Source organism: Malus domestica, chromosome 13, assembly GCF_042453785.1.
Source record: "Malus domestica chromosome 13, GDT2T_hap1".
In the NCBI taxonomy this organism is placed as follows: Eukaryota; Viridiplantae; Streptophyta; class Magnoliopsida; order Rosales; family Rosaceae; genus Malus; species Malus domestica.
In genome coordinates, this window is record NC_091673.1 from 5,081,086 (window position 1) to 5,098,851 (window position 17,766).

The window sequence follows — 17,766 nt, forward strand, 5'->3', positions numbered from 1 at the left end:
TATATTCTCATCTCTACGTAGCATGAGGCATGAGGCCTTTTGGGAGCTCACTGGCTTCAGGTTCCGTAGGAACTCCGAAGTTAAATGAGTTCGCGTGTGAGTTCCCAGGATGGGTGATCCACTGGGAAGTTCTCGTGTGAGTTCCCAAAAACAAAACCGTGAAGGCGTGGTCGGGACCCAAATCGGACAATATTGTGCTACGGCGGAGTCGGGGTCCAGGAAGTGGTGGGGCCCGGGCCAGGATGTGACAGGTGAACTGAGACTAAATAGGTTGAAAATGACAGATTCAAGGGGCAAAGTGAGATAAAACTAATTTCAAGAAGTAACATGAGACTAAACGATAATTTCTCAAGAAAAATCAATTAGCACGCGTTTATATAATCCCAGCCGTGGTTTAATCCTGAGAATTGAGTGGCAGCCATCTAGTAGTAGACCCAACGAATAATTTCAAGAATTGAGTGGCAACACGGTTTTCATAAGCCAATTTGCCTCTTTCCAAACAATTTGTGGGCTAGCAATTTGTGCTGTACCAAATTTGTTCAAATACAATTTTACTAATATTTCATCGTTAGTTGGAAAATCAGATCTGTGTTGTCTTCAATTAACTATTTCAAAAAAACTAGGTCTCCCATAACCAAAATGAAACTTACACCTCAAGAAACTCAAGTCTCGGCCAAACCCTATATAATTACCGAATCCCCAACAAATAAGAAACTAGGTCTCCCATAACCAAAAGGAAACTTTACTCTCAAGAAACTCATGTCTCAGTCGGTCAAACCATATCATTACTAAATCCCCAACAAATAAGAAACCACCCACCACCCTATATGTACTTTTGCTACGAGTAATTAAGATCACAGTACTGAATATACCTAGCTACCTACGTACTCTCTCTTCTTTGAGTTTCCGTCGGTGAGCTAATTTTCATGGAATACGTCTGTCACAACACAACATCTTACAGTTTGAAGTTGACGAAGAACTAGACGACCACGTCGTTGATCGGAACCTGTCATTCTCAGTACGGCCAGTTCAACTTCTGGTCAAGTTTGTGTACCGCCGTTATAAAAGAATTAATCGATTTGTGATCAGTGCCAAAGCCATGACCGATACAGGTGACAAAAAGACGGAAAAAATCTGCCAGTTCGACATGGACTTGTTGAAGGAGTTGGAGTTGCACGGGATTCTTTGTAGCATGCTGGAGTGGTTTGGGATCAAAAGAGCTATTTGGTGGGGGAGATCATCGAGCGTGGTCACATGATCGGCAGTAGGGATTTCAACAAGGGTCGTAAGGTATTAGTGTTGTGTGTCAATATGAAGGAGGAGTTAAGCAAGACATGCTGTCAGATTTGTATGCTAGCAGAATATTGTGACGAAGAATCTTTATGTGATGATGCGAGAAAAGCAAGGAGAGATATTATGAGTGTAAGTGATATTCATGTGAGGGAGAAGGGTCGAGAGAGAAAGAAGAAGAAATACTATTAGCGCAAGTGATGATCAAGTGAAGGAGGTGGTCAGTCAAAAGAGAAAAAGGGATGAAGGAGCGACAATTGCAGCACCAAGCACTGAAGCATCGTCCCAAGGAAGGTCGGAAAGGATACGGAAAGCCCCAAAGTATCTTGAAGATATTTACTTCTTTTAGATTGACTGTAATCTTTCTTGTTATTTCCTTTTTTTCTCCTTGTAAATAGTCTTGGGGACTGAATATTCCACAAAATATGAAACTAGCAACTTTGTGATACTTCTGTCTTAATTATGTGATCACTGAGTACGTGGCTGGGTTTGATTTTGTCACCATTTGTCGGGTTCACTTCGTAATGTATTTCAACAATCCAACCGTTTATCTTTAGGTATTCCTTCAAAGGTCACATCTACAAAAAAGCACTCAAATTCGAAAGAGCAAACAAACAAGAGAACGAGAAGGTTATTGTGTGTTGAAAGAGCATAAAAGAACGAGAAATATAACTAGTGCAAGCGATGGTGTGAAGGAGGAGAGTGCAAGGAGAAAAGGAAGGAGAACTAGCGCAAGTGATGATGTGAACGAGGAGGGTACAGAGAGGCAAAAAAAAAGAGAATTAGTGTAAGTGAAAACTAATAGTTGCATTGTCTGTATGGAAGAGTTTGAAAAGGGGTCAGAAGTGGTTTAAGACAGAGCCACTGTTGTCCGGTTAAACGCTTTGTTGCCCTACTGATTAATAATCTGGTTTCTTGTTCGTTTATCATTGATCACAAATGTTACATAATATTCCACTCCCGTTAAAAAGACAACAGAACCATAAATAAATGTTAGAATGTACAATGTGAATTGCTATTGTTCAAGTAATGAACTTCCACGAGTAATTAATAAGCTAACTGCAAACAAATGAAACATGTAAAGTGCATCCCGCCATTGTTCACCACAGATGTATGTGAAAAGAAAGATCCATTTCAATGGCTACTTGAGGTCCTGCATAAGAAAAGTCTTAACACATGATGAGTTATCATTAACACATGTGAAGTTATTGCAAGTGAACACACATACATACACACACACACACACACACATTTATTTATAAGGGGTACAATGATAAAATAAAGTGGCAAAAAAAATAAGAAGTGAGAAAACATTACTCCAATGCGATTAAGCAGCTAGCTTCCTTGGTTTATATGGATCAAATGGCTCCAGGGGTTCCCCCAAACACTTCAGTAAAGAGAGGGAGAGAGAGAGAGATGGATTACTTAGGACTCCCTATTAATTTCCAATGAGGTGTTTGAGGGAACACTAGGGGCCGTCTGATGTTATTTCTCTTAACTCGCTCTCTTTGGTTGATAAGTTTCTAATGGTTCCTAACTCCACTATTTATAGAGAATTACTGCCTTTGCGATTCAGCTGAATATGCATCTGTTTCGTCTTTATTTATCAAGATCAAAGATTCATAGAGAACAGTCACACCATTTGAAGTGCAACTATTTTGTCAACGAACCTAGACGTCAATGTGGCCTAGATGGGAAGTTTGGAACTAATTAAGGAATCCACTTCTAGTAGCCACATGCCGCCGACCAGTCTGCATAGAAATTGTATTCTTTCACACATTTCTCTACCCGGCCTGTAATTATTTTCAGTTTTATTTGATATATGGACAGAAGAGAAAGTGATACTCGTGATTGTTCATTATTTATTATTTCTAGAATACACTTACAAAAAAACATTTTAAATGGGTTTTCTCATATGTGATGCGGATGCTACAATAAAAGTTTAATCAAGTTGATGAACGCATGAGGCAAATCCATGCGATATCAATTCCTTGTTGGCATCATCTGAGCTTAGCATGTGCTACCGAGCCTGAGCAAGAGTTATCCTATACATGTACGTACCAGGGCATGAAGATGTCCTCTGTTACGTTTATCTGATATCTAGTAGAGATTCTTATCCCACAATCCGAAATATATCCTCAGTCACGTGACGATGAGTTGTAGAGACTTGTCTTGGTGACACACGAGAATCTCTCGATATCTAGCTATCATAGAGATGAAACTATATCTTAAATCACGTAATTAGTATTGTAAACTTACAAGAATATATCATCAATGAGACATGAGATCATTGCTCAATATAAGCTATCAAAGAGATATTGAGGAGGATGCGCCTCGGAAATGCAAGATGCCAAGATGCTTGTTGGATAGAAAGCTGGGGGTTATCGAGCTAGGTCTGTCACTCACTATAAAATTTACTTCCAGATCTTGTTCAGTTCCATCCAAGCTGGACGAGAAAGACATGGGAGGACCACCAGTAGAGAGAGAAGGAAAAAGATTGAGATGAAGTAATAGAAAATTGAACCTGGTCAGAATTGCAGTCAGATGGAGGAGAGAACAAAAGTGAGGTGAGTGTCAACCCTTTTGTTGTGTTTCATATCCAAGCCTGTTCCTTTCATCCTTTTTCTTGGATGCAAAAAGCATACATTCCAGAAGCAGGTCTTAGCTAGTAGCAACAACACATATGAGGTTCTGAGTTGTGACAGAAATTCAATTGTATATATGTGAATTGAAAAGGCTGAAAAGGAAAGGAATGGAGGCAAAGTGCATGGGAAAAGATCGAGGATAGAATGGCACATGACGATCTCTCCTCAATATTATTCGCTACCTTCCATTTGGCCTCCAATTTTGTCTAGGTTCATAGATCGATTTCCTCTTCTAACTTCCCTCTTGAACAAAGACAAAGAATTCAGGACCATCCATGATATATACAACAAATGCCAAGAGAGTCACTCACTATATATAGTAGAGTCAGTTGCAACGATCATAACCAATAAGCTATAACAAGTTTCGAAAGAAGTAGAAAGAAAGAAAAGAAATAGGTCTACAATGCTATCAGGTGTCACCAAGAGTTCCCTTGACCACTTCATTGGGAAATAGTCTCTTTTGCAACTAAATATCCTACTGAAGTGTTTGGGGGAACTCCCGGCGGCATTTGATTTTACAAAGAACGAAAAGGGTTATGATCAGCCTCCTACAGTCCCACCTCCACTTCCCTAGTTTGAGTTCCCATCGCAATGTACTTAATGTATGAGGCTGTTATAAAGGAAGAAGAATATCATCAGGTGTGACCAAGAGTTCCCTTGACCACTTCATTGGGAAATAATCTTTTTGGAACTATATATCCTACTGAAGTGTTTGGGGGGAATTCCTGTTGGCATTTGATTTTACAAAGAATGAAAACGGTTATCAGCTTCATTTAGTCCCACCTTCACTTCCCGGGTTTGAGCCCCCATCGCAATGTACTTACTCTATGAAGTTGTTATAAAGGAAGAAGAATATTATCGAGTGTCACCAAGAGTTCCCTTGACCACTTCATTGGGAAATAGTCCTTTTTGCAACTATATATGCTACAGAAGTGTTTGGGGGAACTCCCGTTGGCATTTGATTTTACAAAGAAAAAAAAAAGGCTCACCAGCCTTCCACAGTCCCACCACCTTTGATTTCCACAGGTTTGAGCCCCGGCACAATGTCATTGTTGTATGAAGTTCTGCTAACAATCTAGTTTGCTACATTGTTTTCGCAGCTCAATCATAAGCTAATTAACTATCTAGAATATATTCTCCTCCCTTTTGTTGTGTTAGTTATGATTTTATTAGTAATCATTCTACTTTATGTGCAGTGTGCAAACACATATTGCTTATTCTTTTCATGATTAGACTGGCAGACAGTTCTCTAGCAGCAGCAGCAGCAGCGCAACGATGACCAATTCTCAGCAATGTCATAAACTTAAACTGGTATTTATCTTTTTCATTTTTTCTGTTATCTTCAAACACTCCATAAACACAGCAGCAGCGCAATGCAACAACAAACGTACCTGATAAAGCAAATGTTTGTGCCTAAAACCAGGAATTGAATGACAACAATAGGATTGATTGGCCGCCTTCGTATTGCGCACTAGGCCATTGTTTCTTTGGCCAAGAACTTGGTTGGATCCAATTAAATAATCCTTGAATTCTACAGAATAGTATATGAAAAGAGGAAACTAATGTCAGCCATTGAGTTCAAAGAGAACAAAACAAACTGCCCCCTCACGTTTGAGAAATTTTCAAGCCTAGCACATGGATAGCACCAATCGAGTGGTGTGGAGTGGCCATTAGGCTTCACACATGGAATAATCTGCTCTGTATGTACCATGAAGAAAGTTAGGGTTCCACATAAAATCAATTGGCGATATGAGGAGTAATTCAATTACTTATACGGACATGTAATGCCTTTTTTTTCTCCGATGTAGGATTCATACTCTCAATACAAATTAATAAAAAGAAGTTACACATTCAAGTTTCATGTTGTCTTGTAAGTCACATAATGCTGCATTACAATTTTAACTTCCATAATTGTAATACGAATTAATTTTTTGCTCTGTCCAAACAAATAATTAAAAGTAGCCATGGCCATTGTTACCTTAATGTGACTTGATGATCGAGGTCTGTATTAAGGTCTAAAATTATTAGGCTCAAACTGATGAGTCAGGACAAGATTTCGCATGTTCCTTTCTTTTTCACAATTTCTCAGCAACCAAACAAGAAATTAGGGCTTTTGGTTCTTAGCACATCAGCGAAAATAGAAACTTTAGAGAAACTATAAACCATACAATTTGATTAACTGAGAAAATAAATCGTACAATTAATTTGATGACCATGCTTCGTCTCGTTAACGACAATAAAGTTGGGATTTTGAGTCTGTTTCCGGCGTTTTCTGCACGATCAAATAGAAAAATTTGAGTACCTTCCGGTTTAAAGTTCGGTAAAATTTGTAATTAATCAGAAGCCAACATAGTAATTTAGGGTTTCATGCTCCAAAGAAAACATTCGACGTCATACTCAGACACGATATTGTAGTGGGAATGGGACGGACCCTCAAGGTGGGCCACACAAAACTTCTCTTTAATTTTAGATGGACACAATTCTTTAATCCGACTGAGGTCAAAACTAACCCAAAAAACAGAATCCTTCGCCAATAAACAAAAAATAAATAAAAATTTATGAAAAGGCTTCACAAAGTTATTTTTTTATTCAAAAATGCTTAATAATTTTTTTTTATCCATAAGGGCAAGCCTTATGACAGAACTCAGGAGTACATGTGTGGCTTTGGGTTATACTAGTCATCATGGAGCTTTGTTAGCTAATTTCCAAGTCAGGTTTGTCTTGGTGGATCAAATCCGAAATGCTCAGGTGAATGATCCAGAGTGTTTGGAGTTGATGCGACCAGTACTGAACCACGTCTAGAGAAAGTCACAATATTTACAAACGATATTTTACATTAATCTTCTTTAAGCGATCAAATTCTTTTTTATTATTATCATCATCATATTAAGACCTAGAGGAAATCACAATCTGATTGGTTTTGCGGTTCTTTAGTTTTTTTTTTTTTTTTTCAAAACTTGATTTTGTATTATAAATAATTAGCTTAATTGTTTCTTGTATTAAGTCGGGTCGAATAATAATTAAACTATCAGATTGAGAATCTCACCAACTCGTACTAAATTAGTTTCGGGATCAAAAATCTAATCCATTAATTAACAGGTCTTAGGAAAATAAGCGAAAGTAATTACATTTGAGGGTATTGTATTCAAGTTCTTGTTAATTTCGCACCACGTGCGAGTCATTATAATATATATATTGAACAAACGATATTATCTACATTAAAGGAGTAGGGGAGTGAGCTAAACCTCACAATGAGCTAGTAATAATGTGGGATAGCAACAATGTGCGAGTCATTATATATTCATTCACAAAACACAAAGAAGAATATGTTTGAAATTCTCATAGAGAATTTATTTCAAGTTAAAATGTGATGAAGAATACCAATCATGTACTCTTCATGATAGAGTCTAAGCCTAGCTCTAACTTCTAAGCAATCGTCTTAAAGACTTGAAAAATTAATATACATTCTGCTTCAGTATTAGATCTACGGTTGACTAATATAATCAATTCCATGTCTTCATTGATGATAGCCTAAGCAGTTGGACGAGATCAACGCATTACCTATATATCACAAGAACAATAATATAATATCAATTACAAAGTAGAAAAGAAAGCAAGAAGCTTTAGAATATTTATGAATGTGAAAATATATAGCTAAGAATGCAGAAACTAAAAAAATTTGTACTCTTGATTATTACAACGTCAGTCTTGAAATGACATTTGTTTATCAAATGACGCCAGGAGTTTCCCCAAACACTTCAATAGGAATACATAAGAAGACAATTGTTCGAAACCATATCGGAGAGGGAGATTAATCGCACCTCCCAATGAAGTGGTCAAGGGAACTCTAGGAGACACCTGATTTCTTTGTTGATGTTTAGCTTGATTAGATGATGAGGTAATGTCAACAGGGTCTATATATATATATATATATAGCGGTCGATCGATGATCATAGTTGTCTAGTACTCTTCGGATTCAAATCCAATGGGAACAAATTATGTGGGGATAAAGTTGTAGGCGGTGAACCTAGACTGCTATGTGGGATAAATACACAGTAGAGAATAATATCTTAGTCGTAGTAAAGTGGGCTTAAAGATTTTAATTGCAGTGGAGTTACAGGGTTCTCTTCTAGTGATCAAAAGCTGGCCAAGTTGCAGTGCCAAAGGCCAATGTGAGAAAAGTATCTGCATGCCCCCACACCTATGTATCTATCGCGATCGTCCTTCAAAACTCGATATGCCAAATTAAGTTAAACTATGCAACTCTTAGCTTGTAAATATGTTTATAGTGCGTAGCTTAACTTCCAATCCTTAAATAATATGGGTGAAAAGGAAAAATATATATGGTTGTTTTATTTAGCTGAATGAGAATATTTGCAACATATGGAGCCCTCAACCCCCTCCTCCTCCTCAAATATCTTTCTTCATATATGAACTTTCATATATCTGATTCTAACCCACAATTGTGACCAGATACAATTGCTGTGGCCCAAATTCCATTTAGTAAATTTCTGTCATCTCAACTTTGGCATTTCATTTCTAGGAATCATGACAAGTGAAAACTAAGAAGCTAATTGGTTATAAATATGGTATACTCACCCAGCTAGGAACCAAATTAAGCAAGTGAAGTCAGATGTCCCATGGAATTTCCCTGACCACTTCATTGGGATGAATCTTCCTAAAACCTTTCAACTGAAGGTGAAATTCCATGCATCATGCATGGATATCCCACTGAAGTCTGGGGGAACTGGCATGACCTCTAGCTGATCATCGTATGTGTCCAGGTCAGAACTGTATATTCCTTGATGGATATCTGGCTAACTCAGCAATTGTATTGCAACGTCAGTCTTGCTACTCAATCTATATCATTTCCCAAGAGGCCTGCGGGTGAGCATTAAACAGGTGAAGTCGAAACAAATAATGATGAGATCATGCATGGAGTAGTGAGGGGAGCTTCCTCAATTTGGAAAGCTTTTTTTATCTAAAGTTGTTACTTATAACTCTTTTTCCCGGATAAGCGGCTGAAACTCAGTCACTTTAATTAATATGCTGATCAGACCGAAAGTGCAGCTTGCAAATGTCATATACTATTTTTGAACTAATAATTTAGGGTGGTGATATTTAAACCCAACTTTTTTCCTAACAATCCGCAACCTTTCATCGATGTTTAGTTTTCCAAGTTTACCGTATATTGTGGCAGTAAAAGACTAAAAGAGTACTCTAGGAATATGGTAAAATTCACTGAAAGACATGAGTATATGATGTTTTCCAAGTAAACATGAGTGAATGGAATTATTCTAAATTTAGGCATTTATATTAGGTGATTGAGAGTACGTGTGGTGAAGTTGAAGTTTTACCAAAAATCAATTAGACAGAGGTCCAATATCATTTAAACAATCATATATATTATATAGAACTAATTTGCAATGGTGTGGTTTTTGATAATCTACGTATATAGAAAAGTCAATAGCTACGGTAGCATGTTGGAGTTCTAATGGGGGTACTTTTGGAACAGTAGTTGGGTATGGTTAGGATTCAATAAAAAGTTGGGCGTAGATAGAACATAGAAGGTTTGGCATGTACCAAGGAAAAGTAGGGTTTAAGTAGAGACGGCACCCAATAATTTAATGTTCCAAGAGTAACAGCTAGCTGCAAAAAATGCAACCGTGAATCGTGAACGTTACGTACAAATTGGCTCATATACCTTATATATATATACACACACCATCCCTAGCTAACCAAAGAGAAGAAACCATACTGTCACCAGCGATGGCTTACATGGAAAATCTGAAATGTCACTACACCATGAAAATGTTAATCATGCTATTGTGTTTGTTTACAGTTCTTGATACCACAAATGCCATTGTAAGTACTAACTAATTATGTATGAAGCTTTAGTTATGCATGCACAATAATTAGTTAATTAGTATATGTGATGTATAGTTTGTTCTGAATTTTTATATGTTTTGATCAGTGGTTAAATCATGGAGGTGATATTGGCAACAGAAGGAATTCTGTTGGGGAAGTGCTAATCAACCCTAGGACAGTGCAAAACATGAGCTTGAGATGGTCTTTTTTCGCCGGTAGAGACATATCAGCGACGCCGGCACTAGCTGATGGAAGGGTTTATTTTCCGTCATGGAACGGAAATGTGCATGCTGTGGATGCATTCACTGGTCGTTTAATATGGCAGCGGAATCTTGGTGAGTTAACTGGACTCAATGGAACAGGAATCGTTTCGAATGTGAATGCCACAGTTTCAAGAGCAACCCCATCAATAGCTGGAAACCTATTGATCGTCGGAATTTATGGACCTGCTGTTGTGATTGCCCTGGATCGATCCAATGGAAGGCTTGTGTGGTCTACTGAACTTGATCCACGTCCAAGAGTCCTCATCACCATGTCTGGAACCGTACACTTAGGGTTAGTGCAAGCACTCAAATATGTTATACGTACCATTTGTGTCCGTCCATATTTCGTTCAGAGTTAGATACCTAACTGCTGTTCGAATTTGGTGAATTTTGTAGTGACGATCTTTCAAAGGAGACCTAGAATATAAACAGTTCTAATTATAAAAAATATTGTTTAGTGGACTCAAATGAGTAATTAGCGTCGTATTAACTTATCTTAGCTAAGTCTAGCACTTTAATGTATATTTTAATTTTGCAGTGCATTTTATGTTGGTGTGTCGTCTTTGCAAGAAGCGTTACCAGCAGCACAATGTTGTAATTTCCGAGGAAGCCTAGCGAAGCTCAGCCTTAGAACCGGGTCGGTCTTATGGCGGACTTACATGCTACCGGACAATGGCGGTAGCTTGGGAGGTTACTCGGGAGCTGCCATATGGGGAAGCAGCCCGGCCATCGATATATCCAGAAGACACGTATATGTGGCTACTGGGAACCTCTACACGGCTCCACCTGAGGTGACTGAATGCCAAGAGAGGCAGAATAACCAAACAGGAAGACCTACCCAGCCTGATCAGTGCTTTGGTCCAGATATCAACTTCAATTCGATCCTGGCTTTGGACCTTGATTCCGGGAGGATTGTATGGTCTAGGCAACTGGGTGGATATGATATTTTCTATTTTGCTTGTTTGGTACCAAACAACCCTGACTGCCCGCCGGGACCTAATGTGGACGCCGACTTCGGAGAGGCGCCCATGCTGCTTACCATACGCCCTAACGGAACAAGACGTGCGCTGGATGTCGTGGTGGCAGTACAGAAAAGCGGGTTTGCGTGGGCACTAAACCGTGACAATGGAAGTATAGTCTGGTTTAAGGTAAAATGAGCAGCTAAAGAAATCAGGTTGCGTGTTTAAAATTACGAATTGCTTATGTCCAAATCAGCGTGGAATGCAAAAAGGCTAATAAGTTTGCTGAATTTTGTAGTTGGCCGGACCGGGTGGCAATGAGGGAGGAGGGATATGGGGTGCAGCCACAGATGGTAGAAGGGTATACACAAACATTGCCAACGGCGACCGACAGAACTTCACTCTCGCACCTTCAACCCAGACGACAACGGCCGGAGTATGGGTGGCTCTCGATGCAGATACAGGGAATATCTTGTGGACAACTGCAAACCCTAGCAACGATACTTCCCAGTGTCACGGGATGACTCTTTAAGCCTTCCGCCCGTGCGGCACTTAGACTTGAATACCTCGATGAACAAGCTAAGTAAGCCTTCGAAGCCTCGCTTCCCCGGATCAAATCACAAAGAAAGCTAAGATAGCTTGGAGAATGCTAAGATCACTTAGAAGATGGGAGAAAGGAAGCTTTGTATTGAAAGTTAAGAGAACTTTACAATTACTTACAATTCTTGGATGGTTTGGCCAAATGGCCTTGCCTCCTATTTATAGGCCTAAGTCACCTCCTCAATGGAGGGTTCTAGAATCCTCTACTTACATCCAAAAATATCTAGCATAGTTCTAGATACAACTTGCCTAATCTAGATTATTCTAGGTGAGGCTTAAATATGTACACTTGTGTGGAATGTTCCGGAATGCCCTAGATTATCTTGAATGCTCCGCCACGTTCTTGATTTCTCCGGGACGTTCCAGAAGCTTCCATGAAGACAAGGCTTTATGGGCTTAGATATATGATGTCTTGGGCATTTTCTTTGTTTTTAACATGCGGCCCGTGACATCCTCCCCCACTTAAGCCGTCGACGTCCTCGTCGACTCTTGCCTCTCGAATGTCTCGATCAAGTCCTTATATTGCCATAAGGACGACTCCTTCTCCCATGTTGCTTCGGAGTATGGTAGCCCCTTCCATTTGACAAAGTACTCCACATGCTTTGGTTGTCTTGGTCGCACCACGACACGCTTAGCTTCAATGTTCTCCACTTCTTTGTCAAATGCCTCTGTCATCAAAGGGGGTGCTCGATGAGACTCACCTCGACTTGGTTCCTCATCGTCCGCATGATAAGGCTTCAAGTTGCTCACATGGAACACCGGGTGAAACTTGAGGCGGGGTGGGAGTTCCACAACATAAGCGGCTTTGCCAACCTTCTTGATGATAGGGAATGGTCCCTCATATTTCCGCAACAAGCTCTTGTGCAAGCCACGAGTACTCTTGTGCTGAGACGCATTGAGCTTCACAAAGACTTGGTCGCCGGTTTGGAACTCCACATTCCTTCGCTTACGATCCGCCCATTTCTTCATCTTCTTTGAAGCCTTCTCCAAATGAGCTCGAGCAAGTTCGTGGGCTAATTGCCACTCCTTAGCGGTTTTGAAAGCGGCTGGACTATTCCCCGTGTAGCCAGTCACGACCGTGTTCGGGGTCAAGGGTTGTTGCCCTATAGCCAACTCGAACGGACTTTTCCCCGTCGACTCCGAACGTTGCAAGTTATAAGAGAATTGGGCAACATCAAGTAACTTAGCCCGATCTCGTTGATTGGCACTAACATAGTGCCGCAAATAAGTCTCCAACAATGCGTTAACCCGCTCCGTTTGTCCATCAGTTTGGGGATGAAAAGCTGTGGAGAAGTCTAACTTTGAGCCAAGTAGCTTGAAAAGCTCCTTCCAAAATCTACCCGTGAAGCGAGCATCTCGATCACTGACTATGCTCCTCGGAACACCCCAATACTTCACCACGTGCTTTAGAAACAAGCGTGCAGCTACTTCGGCTGTGCACTCCACGGGTGCGGGTATGAAAGTGGCATACTTGGTGAATCTATCAACCACGACGAAGATAGATCCACATCCATCAGACTTGGGCAAATGTGTGATGAAATCCATGGTCAAACACTCCCATGGTCTTGATGGGGTGGGAAGTGGTTCCAACAGTCCTCCCGGTTGCCTTTGTTCCACTTTGTCTTGTTGGCACACAAGACAAGTCTTCACGTATGAATCTACATCATCCCGCATTTGTGGCCAATAATAAGCATCGCTCACCAAAGCCAACGTGCGGTGAGTGCCAGGATGTCCTGCCCACATTGAGTCATGGCACTCCTTAAGGATTTCTTTCCTTAAGCTTCCCCACTTTGGGACGTAGATCCGCTTGCCCTTGGTGTATAGCAAGCCGTCCTCAAGCCAAAACCTTCTTGTCTTCCCATCCTTGACAAACTCCACAATGTTCTTGGCTTGGACGTCATGTGATAAACCTTCTCGGACACGGCCCAAGAGATGGCTTTGCGGCTTGAGTACCGTAGCCATTAACTCTACTCGTCTACTTAGAGCATCGGCCACCACGTTCTCCTTTCCTTGCTTGTACTCTAGCTTGTAATCAAACTCCGCTAAGAACTCTTGCCACCTTGCTTGCTTAGGTGTGAGCTTTTGTTGGGTTTGAAAGTAGCTAGTGGCAACGTTGTCCGTCTTGATGATGAATGGGGTACCAAGCAAGTAATGCCTCCAAACTCTAAGGCAATGGACGATGGCGGTCATCTCCTTTTCATGGGTCGTGTACCTCTTCTCAGCATTGTTCAGCTTGCGACTTTCATAGGCTATCGGATGTCCCTCTTGCATCAACACTCCTCCTATGGCAAAGTCGGAAGCATCAGTGTGCAACTCGAATGGCTTACTAAGGTCGGGCAACCTTAGTACAGGCTCCTCCATTAGGGCCTTCTTCAACCTCTCAAAGGCCTCTTGACACCGGTCCGTCCATTCCCATGCCTTGTTTTTCTTAAGAAGGTCTGTTAAGGGTGCCGCTATAGCTGAATACCCTTTTATGAATCTCCGATAGTAGTTGGCTAGCCCCAGAAAGGATCGTAGTGTTGGTACCTTGGTCGGCGGTTCCCACTCTTGAATGGCCTTGATCTTGCCCTTTTCCATCATAAGTTTCCCCTCCTTTATCTTGTGGCCAAGAAATTCTACTTCTTTTGTGGCAAAGGAGCATTTCTCCTTCTTGACATAGAGTTCATGCTCCCGAAGGGTCTTGAACACTATGCGCAAGTGCTTGACGTGCTCCTCCAATGTCTTGCTATAGACAACGATATCATCAATGTAAACCACGACAAACTTGTCAAGATAAGGATGGAATACCTTGTTCATCAATGTACAGAATGTTGCAGGGGCATTGGTCAGACCAAATGGCATGACTTTATACTCGAACGCTCCATATCTGGTCACCATCGCCGTCTTCGATTCGTCTCCAGGGGCTATCCTCACTTGGTAGTATCCCGATCGAAGATCTAACTTTGTGAAGTACCTTGCTTCACCAAGTTGATCGAATAAGTCGGCGATCAACGGAAGTGGGTACTTGTTCTTGATGGTAATCTTGTTCAATGCTCTATAGTCGATGCACAACCTTAGGCTACCTTCTTTCTTGCGTTGGAACAGGACGGGTGCACCATATGGGGACTTGGAGGGTTGGATGTAGCCAGCATCAAGTAGCTCGTTGAGTTGCTTCCTCAATTCCTCCAACTCGGGTGGCGACATCCTATAAGGTGATTTGGAGGGAGGCTTAGCACCAGGCTCCAACTCAATCGCATGGTCGACCTCTCTCCTTGGTGGTAACTTCTTTGGCAGTTCCTTAGGCATCACGTCCGCAAACTCCACAAGGACGTCTTCCACTTGTTTCGGCAAAGGCCCGTACTTCTCCTCCCCTTCATTCAACATTAGGGTTGCAAGAAATGTGGCCTCGCCTTTCTTCCAAGACTTGGCAAATTGAATTGCCGACAAGTGCTGGGTACACTTCTTGGCTTGCCTTTCCAATGGCACCAGGCAAGGTTGTCTTCCGTCGGCCAGAATACAGAAAATATTGTAGAAGGGAATGGGAAAGGCTTGTACCTTGTCCATGAACTCTAACCCAATGACTACGCCATAGTCGTCCATCTTGACTACGGTGAAGTCGATCTTTCCCTTCCATGTGCCAATGTCTACTTGTACATTGCGCGCAACTCCAACAATGGGGGTGGCAGCGGAATTTACCGTCTTCACGCTACCGGGCTCCTTTGTGACTCGGAGGCCAAGCCTTGTGGCTTCCTCCGACGTCATGAAGTTGTGTGTTGCTCCCGTGTCCACCAACACACGCGTCGTCTTGTCACCAGTCTTGACGTCGACGAACAATGATCCTCCCCCAACTTGAGCCTTAGGTTGTGGGAGGGTTGTCTGGATGGCATTCAGTAGACGGATGCATCCCATCGTTGCATCGTTACTCTCCTCGGCCTTGTCCTCCTTGAAAGCCATGGCCTTAAGGGCCTTCTTTTGTGGGCAATCTCGCATCATGTGAGGGCCGTCGCATAGGTAACAAGTGGGTTGCCAAGACTTACCCTTGCCTTTGTCATGCTTATCGGCTTTCTTCTCCTTCGGTTTGCTTGTCTCGGCCTTGTCCTTCGGCTTATGTTCTCCCCCACTTCTCTCATGGTTACCCTTCTTCCCCGTGGACTTGGAATCACCTTGGTGGCTTGATTTAAACTCAATCAAGGATTCGGCAGCGGCAATGGCGTCAGACAATGTTTGCACATGTCTCCTTTGTAGTTCGAGTTTTGCCCAATTTTGCAATCCACTCATGAAGTACATGAGCTTGTCTTCCTCTAACATGTTGGGCACCTCGAATAACAAGCTCACGAAGGCGTTGACATAGTCTTTGACGCTCCCCGTTTGCTTGAGCCACCTTAGTTTCTCCTTGGCTTCGTACTTGGCATTTTGGGGATAGAAGTGCAACATAAGATCTTTCTTAAATTCATCCCAAGTGGTGAGAGAGAACGTACCTTGCTCAATCTCCATGCTCCGGCGACGCCACCACATAAGGGCATTGTCAGCTAAGAACATGGTTGCCGTTGAAATTTTGGATTCGTCATCTTCAAGCTTCAGGTACTTGAAGTATCGCTCCACGTTCCACACGAATGTGTCGAGCTCCTTTGCTTCCCTCTTCCCATTATAGGATTTGGGTTTAAAGGAGTCGATTACCTTGGAGTCCAACGCCTTGATTTCCCTCGGCCCTTGCACGAATTGCTTCACGACTGCTTCTTTGCAAAACGCCACATCTCCCTTAAGTTCCCTTGTGTCCTTTATCTCTTCTTGAAGCGCCACAAACCTTGCCTCTATGTTGTCAAGGTGAACCTGGACTTCCCTCCGCATCTTGTCTGCCATGGTGTTGAGAGCGCCAAGGAGCTCATCTCGTAGCCCTTCCACCAAGCCACGCAGTTCATCCTTACCATTGTCCACCATGGTTTGGATTTCCTCCTTGTCGACAACGTCCTCATCAAGTCGAGTATCGAACTCGAGTATGGTTCGTTCCACCTTCTCGAGTCGCTCTTCCATGGTCTCCATCGATGCTTGCAAGTCCTTTAACTTTGGCTTGCTCTTGGCAACGTCTTGGACCTCGGCAGTACGCTCCCTTAGATCGGAGACTCCGGACACCATCTCTCCACTTGCCATATCCTACTTTCCTTCAAGTGATTCACGAGCTTGGCTCTGATACCAGCTGTCACGGGATGACTCTTTAAGCCTTCCGCCCGTGCGGCACTTAGACTTGAATACCTCGATGAACAAGCTAAGTAAGCCTTCGAAGCCTCGCTTCCCCGGATCAAATCACAAAGAAAGCTAAGATAGCTTGGAGAATGCTAAGATCACTTAGAAGATGGGAGAAAGGAAGCTTTGTATTGAAAGTTAAGAGAACTTTACAATTACTTGCAATTCTTGGATGGTTTGGCCAAATGGCCTTGCCTCCTATTTATAGGCCTAAGTCACCTCCTCAATGGAGGGTTCTAGAATCCTCTACTTACATCCAAAAATATCTAGCATAGTTCTAGATACAACTTGCCTAATCTAGATTATTCTAGGTGAGGCTTAAATATGTACACTTGTGTGGAATGTTCCGGAATGCCCTAGATTATCTTGAATGCTCCGCCACGTTCTTGATTTCTCCGGAACGTTCCAGAAGCTTCCATGAAGACAAGGCTTTATGGGCTTAGATATATGATGTCTTGGGCATTTTCTTTGTTTTTAACATGCGGCCCGTGACACCAGGCACCTGTGACAGTCGCTAATGGTGTTGTTTTTGCCGGATCTGTAGCTTCAAACGGTCCCGTATATGGCATGGATGCGAGCACTGGAAAAATTTTGTGGACGTATAACACTGGTGCTACGATATATGGGGGTATTTCGGCAAGCTACGGGTGTATTTACGTCGGAAGTGGGTACTCAGTTGGCCTGGCCAGTTTTCACCCTTCTTGGACAGCTGGGACTAAACTGTTCGCTTTCTGCGTTATATGAGAGAAACCTCTTTCCGAAGACATCGTAGGAATCTGAACAGTTTACTATGCTTCAGATCGAGGCTTGAGTCGAGGTGCAAAATATTGCACTTCTACATCTAAGAAAAAAGTTAAATTACAGAAATAAAAATTACTGCAAAAGCAATGGACTTTTTAGTAACTACGACTGTAAACATCG

The 17,766-nt window shown here is 41.8% G+C and overlaps 1 protein-coding gene, 3 long non-coding RNA genes and 2 other non-coding genes across 7 annotated transcripts; 3 read left to right on the forward strand and 3 right to left on the reverse strand.

Annotated features, from left to right (window-relative positions):
• Positions 1-2,253: 2,253 nt before the first annotated feature.
• LOC139190322 (uncharacterized) lies at positions 2,254-2,795 on the reverse strand. Its single transcript, XR_011574468.1, has 2 exons — positions 2,608-2,795; positions 2,254-2,443 (listed from the first exon to the last, which is right to left on the reverse strand). It is a non-coding gene; the product is annotated as an uncharacterized lncRNA (long non-coding RNA).
• MIR395L (microRNA MIR395l) lies at positions 2,644-2,779 on the reverse strand. The gene has a single exon (NR_161638.1). It is a non-coding gene; the product is annotated as a microRNA MIR395l (primary transcript).
• A 1,497-nt stretch (positions 2,796-4,292) lies between the features above and the next one.
• LOC139191018 (uncharacterized) lies at positions 4,293-5,794 on the forward strand. Its single transcript, XR_011575150.1, has 3 exons — positions 4,293-4,961; positions 5,132-5,246; positions 5,359-5,794. It is a non-coding gene; the product is annotated as an uncharacterized lncRNA (long non-coding RNA).
• MIR395I (microRNA MIR395i) lies at positions 4,345-4,448 on the forward strand. The gene has a single exon (NR_129519.1). It is a non-coding gene; the product is annotated as a microRNA MIR395i (primary transcript).
• A 1,401-nt stretch (positions 5,795-7,195) lies between the features above and the next one.
• LOC114820335 (uncharacterized) lies at positions 7,196-7,838 on the reverse strand. The gene is made up of 2 exons (XR_003767816.2): positions 7,634-7,838; positions 7,196-7,496 (listed from the first exon to the last, which is right to left on the reverse strand). It is a non-coding gene; the product is annotated as an uncharacterized lncRNA (long non-coding RNA).
• Positions 7,839-9,507: 1,669 nt separating this feature from the next.
• LOC103452339 (uncharacterized) lies at positions 9,508-17,748 on the forward strand. 2 transcript variants are annotated; one of them, XM_070810266.1, is made up of 5 exons: positions 9,508-9,800; positions 9,910-10,358; positions 10,605-11,214; positions 11,324-11,535; positions 17,344-17,748. In XM_070810266.1, exons 1-5 carry the CDS (start codon positions 9,705-9,707, stop codon positions 17,351-17,353), a joined length of 1,377 nt encoding a protein of 458 aa, XP_070666367.1. In that variant the 5' UTR covers positions 9,508-9,704; the 3' UTR covers positions 17,354-17,748. The 2 variants fall into 2 exon arrangements, with proteins under 2 accessions (XP_070666367.1, XP_028946757.1); XM_029090924.2 differs by lacking the exon at positions 17,344-17,748 and having other exon boundaries at positions 11,324-11,879.
• The last annotated feature ends 18 nt before the right edge of the window (positions 17,749-17,766 follow it).

Coding starts and splice junctions, on each gene's coding strand:
- LOC103452339 (XM_029090924.2), top strand. CDS start 9,705: ATGGCTTACATGGAAAATCTGAAATGTCACTACACCATGAAAATGTTA. Junction 9,801..9,909: donor TTGATACCACAAATGCCATT/GTAAGTACTAAC, acceptor TGTTTTGATCAG/TGGTTAAATCATGGAGGTGA. Junction 11,215..11,323: donor GAAGTATAGTCTGGTTTAAG/GTAAAATGAGCA, acceptor TGAATTTTGTAG/TTGGCCGGACCGGGTGGCAA.